At 42.7% G+C, this 10,160-nt stretch overlaps 1 protein-coding gene across 4 annotated transcripts in view; it reads right to left on the reverse strand.

Moving 5' to 3' along the window:
• PRKAA1 (protein kinase AMP-activated catalytic subunit alpha 1) overlaps positions 1-10,160 on the reverse strand; it is a 37,027-nt gene extending 26,867 nt beyond the window's left edge. For 3 of the 4 annotated variants that reach the window (XM_038402531.2, XM_038402527.2, XM_038402526.2), the window contains exon 1: positions 9,955-10,049. Coding sequence is in view for 1 of the 4 variants with exons in the window: in XM_038402525.2 (XP_038258453.1) it covers positions 9,955-10,084 (130 nt within the window). In the remaining 3 variants the exon portion in view is untranslated. Of the gene's footprint in view, positions 1-9,954 lie in introns of all 4 variants that reach the window. The other variant, XM_038402525.2, reaches the window with a different exon arrangement.

Here is a 10,160-nt window from a genome sequence, read left to right on the forward strand (position 1 = left end):
TGCTACCAACATGAATGTAACGCATCAAATGTTCTTCTCCTGGGGAGGAGCAAGTCTGAGTTCTATAGCAGATAGATTTCTGATCCAAAAGAACAACACTCTGCTTTATGCCTTTCCTCCCATTCCATTAATCCCCAGAGTTCTAAGAAAACTTCACCAAGACAAGGCTTGGATGATACTGATAGCCCCAGCCTGAATATGCCAGTTCTGGTATTCCAACCTGAGACATCTACCAATCAATCCACCTCTTCCACTTCAAGATCTACCAGGCATCATTTCCCAGAGCTAAGGCCCTGTACTTCATCCAACCAAGAGTCTACAGCACGGAATCTCGCAGCCTGAGTTCTGTGGAGAGATCATGGTTGGCAGCTGTACAAAAGATTTGGATTCAAAGCAGAAAGCCCTTTATTAGAAAGCCAGATCAAGCAAAGAGGAAATGTTTCTCTCTGCTTTGGTCTATTCAGAATAATGTACAAACCCCAGACTCTCCTATATCAACCATCTTCGATTAAGACATGTTGAGCTTTCAATTAGTTCTGTTAGGGTCCACCTGGCTGCTATTTCAGCTTATCCTCCACCAGTGAATGGTCACTCAATTTTTTCTCACTGTGCAGTATCTAGATTTATAAGAGGCCCGACTGATGTGTTGCCACCAAATGAGGAACCGTTTCCCACTTGGAACTTGAATACAGTACTCTCATATTTGATGGACCAGCTATTTTCACCAATGGTAACAAGTTTTATTTTCCCTTTCTGTTAAGGAAGTGTTCCTAGTTGCTAACACCTTGACTTGAAGGTGGGAAGCAATTCATGCATTAATGGTAGGGTAGCAATATATCATTTCATAAAGACAGTTACACTCAAACTGCACCAAAATGCTTACCCCAAACAGTTTAAAAGTTTCATACCAACCAGTTTATACACTTAAGAGTGTTTTCTCCTAAACCACATAATTCTCTTGCAGAGAAGAAATTCCATACACAAGATGTACGTAGGTCTATGCCCTTTTACCTTTGTAGAAGAAGATTTTCATAAGTCACTAGACTTTCTGTGGCTTTTGTTAACAAGTCTGTCAGTCTGTTTTCTCTGAGATTTTCAAAATGGGCTACAGACTGCATTAAGATGGCTTATTCCGAACAAACTTGCTATTCCATCTTGAGTTAAGGTTTACTCCACTAGTGCCCAGTCAATATCTGTGGCTTGTTAAAGAGGAATCCCTATTCCCAAATATTTGTAGAACGGCTACCTGGAATCCAGTTCATACAAGTAGTCCCTATCCACTGTCACAACATCTAGATCAGATGTCCAGTTTGGCAAGGCTCTTCTACAGTCAGATAAAATAAGGATGCCAATCACTCACAATAGGATTCATGTGGACAAATACTCAAAGACAGACTACTTAACATATTGTAACAGTTCTTTGAGATGTCTTTGTCCATGTGGATGCTATGACCTGCCCTCTTTCCCTCCTGATATGAAGGCATTACTTGGATTTCTGTATTAGTGAAGGAATCCAGTTCCTATTGGGGCTATTCCCAGGGGTCTGAGCGTGTATAGGGTGCATGGGCAGCTCCAATGGACAATGCTGGTTAAGAGGCTCCAGGAGTGCGCACACACCTATAGGGAGATGTTTATGGACAGAAGCATCTTGAATAACTTTCTACTGTAAGGTACTTAACTTTTTTATGAGTTAGAACATTGTTTCAAAGTTTCTTACACTCAATGTAGATATCCAAAGAACCAAAATCTCACTGAAAAGAGGATCCTAAAGAGGAAATTAGGCAATAGTAAAGTTTTATGACATTTGGAAAACTCACTATCACCAGAACAGTTACACACCCAATGTTTTCCATTATGAACATAATATTTTGTTTGGCTATAAAGTTACCTACCCTGTGAAAGGAAAATTCAGAAATGCTACTGTAAGGGACTGGCTCTAACAGAATGTTCAGGGCTCAAAATGTATCCCAAAATGTATACTGCTGAATCTGAATTGTGAACAGAAATATTCTTTAACTTCGCCGACTAAAAAAATCCATTCCTTCACCTGGTTGTGCAGTTTTCAATCTGTAAGGGAGATACATTTTTCTATCCATGTATCTCAGTAAAGACTCAATTTTTGTAATTGATCTTCCTTTCTTGTTAGTGGAAAACACAAGATTGTGTACTATCGATAAACTAAACGACAAACAGTAACAGAGGTGCTGGAACAATTTGTATAGTGGGGGTGTGAGAGCCACTGAAACAAACTGTAAACCCTGTATATGATGAAACCACTTCAAGCCAGGGGCTCATCTGCATCCCCATCACCCCTAGTTCCAGCACCTATGAACAGTAAAATGAAATAGTTGTTTACTATTTCCAAGAGCAAGATTGCCATGGTTTTAAATTAAGCTAATTTACTAAGGTACTTCCTGTCCTCAACCCAAAATGTTGCAAGGGGTTCTGGCATGAGTAGTTCAAGGCAACCGATACAGGCAAAATAGACCAGACTCATTGGTGACAGATTGTTGGTTATTTTACAGATCCAGTTTTTGAGATGAATTAAAAGACAGACCTCGGAGCTCAAAATATCATCTAGATTTCTGTAGGAAAGTGAAAAGAAGCAGGTGAAATATTTTCTTTTTTAAAGTTATTCAAGACATACTGAGTAAGAACAAGCATGTAATGGAACAGAATTCTCTTAAATGGAAACACTTTCCACTGATAACAAGATCAAAGTTTCACTTACTTTCAGTATCCTTTAAAAAAAAAAAAAAAAAAAAAAAAAGGATACTAGTTGCAATATACCCATTAGTCCTCCCAGACAAGAGCTGCTTCAGAAAGCATTTTCTTCTCAGGTTAATGTGCCATTCGAACTATGGAGGCTAGAAGCTTTAACAATTGTATGCATGCACCAAGACATGCTGAGGGGACTGTTCTGCACAGTATTTATATGCTTTGATCATAGAAATAGAAGGCAAGAGAAATGGAAGATGGCATCCTGTGCCTGGGATCCGAGTACCAAAAGAGCTGGCGGTTCTAAAATAAAGGCTGGCACACACTGACCCTTTAAAAGATCCCTGGTTCTCAACCTAAAATGCAAAAAAGTGAAAATGAGTTTTCACAGATTCATAGATTCCAAGGCCAGAAGGAACCATTGTGATCATTTAATCTGACCCATTTATCTAACACAGGACATAGAACTTCCACAAAATAATTCCTAGATCATATCTTTCAGAAAAATATCCAATCTTAATTTAAAAATCATCAGGATGGAGAATTCAGCACAACCCTCGGTAAATTGTTCCAATGGTTAATTACTCTCACCATTAAAAATTTACACCTTATTACCATTTGAATTTGTCTAGCTTCAACTTCCAGCTATTGGATCATATTAAGTATACCTTCTCTGTTATACTGAAGAGACCAATATTAAATATTTGTTGCCCATGTAGACACTAATAGACTAATCAAGTCACCCCTAATCCTTCTCTTTGGTAAGGTAAATGGATAGTTTCAAGGAGCTCAATCATTATGTTTTCTAATCCTTTAATCATTCTTGTGGCTTTCCTCTGAACCCTTTCCAATTTATCAACATCCTTCCTGAATTGTAGGCACCAGAACTGGACACATTATTCATGTGACTGGATTTAAAAAGATAAGTCATACTAAATATATAGTTTCCTTGAAGGGAAATGAAGAGAACAATTAGGTTCACAATACAATTTTACAAAAAGAAAAGGAGTACTTGTGGTACCTTAGAGACTAACAAATGTATTTTACTTTCCTAGACTCAAAATTCTGATTCCATCTACATGCTTAACATTTTCCATTTAACTTAGTAACTCCAGCTATTGTGGGCACCTTCAACTGTACAGATGTTTATGTCCATCACTGAGACTTTGCAGGACCAGCCATTTACTTGCAGAGGTCCAGGGAAGTCACGATTTCACTTACCCCCAACCTCTAAAAAGCAACTGAGGATGGGCCACTTATTTAAATGGCATCTCCTGAATTGATTCTATGGGTAGTCACTTAGGCAACAACCCAACGAAGTCCCATTTTGCGTGTCTCTACACCTCATGCTTCTTTTGGGAGCATGTAGTATACCTTTCCATGTAGCCCCCGTTAACACCTACGTAAACAGCAGTGTAGACAGTGAGGCATGTCTTAGTCAAGTAAAGATATGTCTGATGGTGTTGGTATGTACATGTACATACCCTACATGGCTCTCTACTTGCCCATAGCCTAAGACATGCTTCCCTGTCCACACGGCTATTTTTAGCAATGTAGTGTCCTGCTGATGGAGTTTTTCCCTGAGAAAGATTCCAGCAGTGGGAAAAGGGAAGAGACAGGGTGGGAAGACCCTAGCAGCTCCCTGCCAGCCGGAACTGTTCACCACCATTTAGCAAAAGACTCCAGCAGAAGTGTGTGAGGGGAAATGTTAGCAGTGCCTTTCCTTGTCATTGGAGTCCTTTCCCACCATGAAGAAAGCCTCCAGAGCACGGAGGGAAGGTACAGTGAAAGGCTTTGGCAGAGGGAGCTGCTGACCTCTTTCCTCACTGAAACATGTAGCCTACACACAGTGTGGATGCACTGTGCTCTTCACTGCGCCATGTAGCTACACAAACTACATGACCCCAGAAGTGGTGTATAGCTTAGATGTAGCCCTAGCTGAACTTTATACTCTTCAAAGCTAGAATTATTTTATCAGCCCTAAAAAACATTTTAAATCATAGGCAAAACAGAATCAAACATGTACTAAGCTGTCAAGTGCATCAGTAATAGCTTGGTTTGTTTTTTTTTTTTTAAGCTGCAAGATCAGCAACTATATTGATGGATCATCTCTACTTATGGCTAAAGTCAGTAGCAAACATTTGCTAGTGTTCATCTGCAAAAATTTGCATCACAATTTATCAAGCCTCATAAGCCATGCTAACAAAAACTCAAATGCCAATGTGGAAATTTTTAGGAAACAGGTTTAGCCCAGACTGCAGTAGTGTGGCTGATGTGATTAGGCCCTATGATGGTGTCCCCTGAATAGATATGTGGACAGAGTTGGCAACGGGCAACAAAGCCACATCACATCAGCCACACTATCAGAGGCTCGTTCACCTGCGCATCTACCAAGGTGATATATGCCATCATGTGCCAGCAATGCCCCTCTGCCATGTACATTGGCCAAACTGGACAGTCTCAACGTAAAAGAATAAATGCACACAAATCAGACGTCAAGAATTATAACATTCAAAAACCAGTTGGAGAACACTTCAGTCTCTCTCTGGTCACTCGATTACAGACCTGAGGGTGGCTATCCTTCAACAAAAAAAAGTCAGAAACAGACTCCAATGAGAGACTGCTGAATTGGAATTAATTTGCAAACTGGATACAATTAACTTAGGCTTGAATAGAGACTGGGAATGGATGAGTCATTACACAAAGTAAAACTATTTCCCCATGGTATTTCTCCCCCCCACCCCACCCCCCACTGTTCCTCAGATGTTCTTGTTAACTGCTGGAAATAGCCTACCTTGCTTGTCACCATGAAAGGTTTTCTTCCTTTCCCCCCCCTGCTGCTGGTGATGGCTCATCTTAAGTGACCACTCTCCTTACAGTGTGTATAATAAAAGCATTGTTTCATGTTCTCTCTGTGTGTATATAAATCTCCCCACTGTATTTTCCACCAAATACATCCGATGAAGTGAGCTGTAGCTCACGAAAGCTTATGCTCAAATAAATTTGTTAGTCTCTAAGGTGCCACTAGTACTCCTTTTCTTTTTGCCTAGCACAGTGGCTCTCAAGCTGCCACTTGGGGCTGCCTTTATCAATATAACAAAGTATCCATTTTCAAGAAGTAAATTATTTCTGTTTGTTGAAGCCAAGTGCAGATTTGGGGGTTCCATAAAACCTCTCCACACAGTGCATAATTTAGGTCCTCATCAGGGGCTTTAATGTATATTCAACTATGATCAGATTTGTTGAGGACACCAAAATGGAGACACAGCATGAGACAGAATGACAGAACCAAACAGCGAAGTGAACCAGCGGTGGGGGGAGTAAGGCAGAGGAAATCACTGACGGCTGCAGGCCAACCAGGGGAGATTTGCTACTATAAAGTGACAATTTTTATATGCAAAAGCAGGGCTTTGGAGCTGTGCTCTGGGTCCGCTCCAGCTCCAGGCAAAAACCTGCAGCTCCGCGCTCCACTCCAAAGCCCTGTGCAAAAGGAACAGTTCAGTACAGATACTGGGTGCAGGTTGGAGTGATGTAACCAAACTCCGTTCATGAAAGCGTCATCTTCTCCCTACCCTTTTCCCCCCAGATAATCAAGCACTATAATTTGTATAGGAAAGATACAAAAGAGGTAGTTAATAAAGGGATACATGTTTGCTTCAGATAATGAACAAGCAATGAAGAATAAGCAAAATTAAGAAATGTCATAATGACAGTTAAGTTTTCCAACCCCTCTTGGAGAGAACACCTTCTTACAGTGATTCCATATTTCTTTGCAATGATCTCATTTAAAGTGGTACACTGAAATTCCAAACAGCAGCAATCCAACAGTCAATACGAAGAGGAACATTCCTATTTTAAATTAAAACAGTGCCTGAATGTTTCATACATCTGACTTCAAGGTTTCATAGTGTCTAAAAAGACTTTTGAAAGGGGCAGTGATTAGTTCATAAACACAGAATTTTAATTTAATAAGAGTAACTCCACATAGTAGGCACTTCAGTTTTTGGATTTCTTTTTATTAACTGCAGGTATATATTTTTATTTTATGTTATGGATCATAATGGCTTAACTACTGCAGAACGTTATTTTCTTGTCTTCCAATCAATTTTTTGGAGTTTAGTTTAACCTTGTTTTTCCAACCCCATGACCATTTTCTGGATGAGGCACATTCTGGCTAGGGTTTGGCTCTGTTGTGGTGCACAGCAGCTTTACAGGATATCACTACCATAACCGCAATATTCATAGGTGAAGAAAACTCCACCCCTTTCACAAGTCCAGATACTCTCAGGTCTAGGGCTGCTGAGATTATATGGACCAAAATCCTCATGCTGCTTTTGGGCAGATGGATTCAAGGAGAAGGAACGGATAGTGGTAAGGAACAAGGCCTGATGGACTGCTAGGTGCTGGATTTTCCTTTGGATGTGGCAACAGCATGCTCCCTTTACAGATTTCTCAGTGGCAAGAACAGCAGCAAGCTCCCTGCATTCATTCTTGCCATCTATGCCACATCTATACTGGGAACTGTGTCACGTTAGAAAACGGATTAACATGATGTTAGATATGACAACATCCGGTGCAGACAAGATCAAGCTGTGCTTAAAGTTTTGATAGATAGTCATGGGTTACCCCCAAGGAGACGAAGCCAGCTGACATTTTAAAAAAAGAAAAAAAAAAAAAAAAGCTTGTCCTCATCCATCCTGTCCTCAAAATAGGGTTTATCATGCTGGCTAATATTTTCCAACACAGTATTTTTTCGAGTGCAAACCAAGCCATGTGCATATGAACATAGAATCTCATTCAAGAATCTTCCCTCCTTGAAAGATCCCCTCACCCACAAATTAGAAGCCAAACACAAACTAAACTAGTCAGGCCTGGTTTAAAACAAAAAAGTATTCCATTCCTTTGGGTCCAGAATCTTAGACTTATTTGCTGGCTTAGCCCCATCCTTCCATTAAACCGAGGGAAGCTATCATCTCATCAAACTCAGCTGTGAGGGGTAATTTTTAATTTACACATCCACAATATATGAACAGGACTCTCACATTTTAAGATATTGAGGATGTTGGGGTCTAGTGGATTCTGCACAGAAAGTCCTAATCTCAGAGTTCTAATATTGGCTATGTCATGAAGGGTATGACTACGTAGCATATGAAGGTGAAGGTGTGACTGTAGCACAGACAGGCATATCTACACATTTTAATCTAGTAACCCAGGTAGCAATAATAGCGAGGAAGTGGCAGCACAAATTTCTGTGCAGATTAGCTGCCCAAGTATAATACCACAGGGATCTGAGGTACTAGTTTGGTTGCTAGCCCATGTTACCACATCTTCACTACTATTGTGATTTATTTGCTGTGTAGAAATACCCAAGGCCATACAACGAATTAGGGTACATCAAAACTTTTCTATGCAGCTGTTCCCCCATTTATAAACCGGGGAAACTTCCTGCCTTACAAAGCTGCTGAACATGACTTTTTATGCAGCACTTTACTTTGTCGAAGTTTCATTTTAAGTCCTTTGGTGGCAATATCACAAAATTAAAGTACAAAGACTAAATTAATGTTAACTTTTTATTGCATAAATCAGAATATTCTAAATGCAAGTGTGGTTGCAGTCACTCTTAACTGAAGTTGTGATACTGAATTTCAGCAAGTAAGTAGTTGGGTTTTTTTAATTGGAAAAAAAAGCTATTCCTCTTCTAAACAATGGTTACTTTTTGTTCTAAGACAGTAGGTCCCACCTACTGTCAAAATCAGCAAATTCAATTTAGTTTCCCGCAAATGCTTACAACACAGCAGAGGCCATTTCCACACCACTGTCTACTGAAGATGATTTCAAAAAGCATTGCACTGATTTCATTATTTTTCCATGCTGTAACTACATTACTGAAGCTGGAACCTAGACGTTTAACTGAGGCCTAACTGAAATGCCAGTCTCACAGGTGTCCACCTTCCACAGATGTCCCAATGAAATATCACCCCTGCACGCAAGAGCTGTCCCTGACACAGCTATCTGTCCTTCCACTGGGAGCAGAAGTTCCAGGAACTTCAGGTTAACAGTTTTTGCTCTGTTTCAGCGTAGCAGCCGTGTTAGTCTGTATTCGCAAAAAGAAAAGGAGGACTTGTGGCACCTTAGAGACTAACAAATTTATTAGAGCATAAGCTTTCGTGAGCTACAGCTCACTTCCTCGGATGCAACAGAGTCTTTGCTCCGTTTTGCTTTACCAGCCTACCTCGCTGGTTTCTGGATTAAACTTCCGGACCACGTTAAAAAAGCAGGAATTGCCATACCAAACCCGATGATTCATCGACCCCATTATCCTGCCTGAAACCGAGAAAATCCTAATCCGCGGGGAGTTCACTGTGATTAGTGCACATGATCAAACGCAGCCCTGATCGCCTGTATCACCCTCGCTAGTGCCAGCGGAGGAGAGAGTCCGGTCTCTCAGGATGGGCAGTGCTTGGCCGAAAGGTGCAGTTGCTGCCCGGCAGATAACCGGGCTCCAGGGCTGCGCGCTGCGGCAGCACCGTTAGGATAAAGGCAGGCACGTGTCGGGAGCAAACCGCGGACTCCGGGAGGGCCCCGCCACAAGCGAAGCCGAGCAAGGCGCCCGAGCTGCTCAGTACGTGCCCAAAAAGAACAGGAGGACTTGTGGCACCTTAGAGACTAACCCATTTATTAGAGCATAAGCTTTCGTGAGCTACAGCCCACTTCATCGGATGCACTTGGTGGAAAAAAATGCACCAAATGCATCCGAGGAAGTGAGCTGTCGCTCACGAAAGCTTATGCTCTAATAAATGGGTTAGTCTCTAAGGTGCCACAAGTCCTCCTGTTCTTTTTGCGAATACGGACTAACACGGCTGCTACTCTGAAACCTGTCATTATGCAAAGTACGTGCCCAGGCCGCATGGCAGCCAGGCCCGCCGGGCGTACGCCTCAGGCACGGCGCGGGCTCCGCCTGCTCAGGCGCAGGGGACCCAGCGCGGCGGCGCTCACCGGGGAGGCTGAGGCCGGAGGGGAGCGGGAGTGGGGAGGGAGAGGCGCCTGCGCGCCAGGCTGCGGCGGCGGGCATACAGGGCAGGAGACGAGAAGGACCCAGCTCCCTCAAGCCGGCGGGTGGGGTGAACAGCCCCAGCTCCCGCAGGCCAGACCTTGCGGCTCTCCCCGCCCCGAGGGGAAAGGGCAGCAGCTTCCCCGGCCCCCTCGGGGAGGGGGGGGGGATCCTCCGGCTCTTACCCTTGACTTTGCCGAAGGTGCCTACGCCTAGCGTGTCGCCCAGGATGTAGTGCCCGATCTTCACCCGCCCGTGTTCATGTTTCTGTTTGTCCGCCGCCGCCATCTTGAGCCAGGAGCCGAGTCTGCGCATAGTGATAGCCCAGAGCGCTACAGCGGCTTGGGGGGAGGAGCAAACGCGCAGCGCCCGCCCGCACTAAAACACGGAA

This window comes from Dermochelys coriacea, chromosome 5 (assembly GCF_009764565.3).
Source record: "Dermochelys coriacea isolate rDerCor1 chromosome 5, rDerCor1.pri.v4, whole genome shotgun sequence".
NCBI classification, from domain to species: Eukaryota; Metazoa; Chordata; order Testudines; family Dermochelyidae; genus Dermochelys; species Dermochelys coriacea.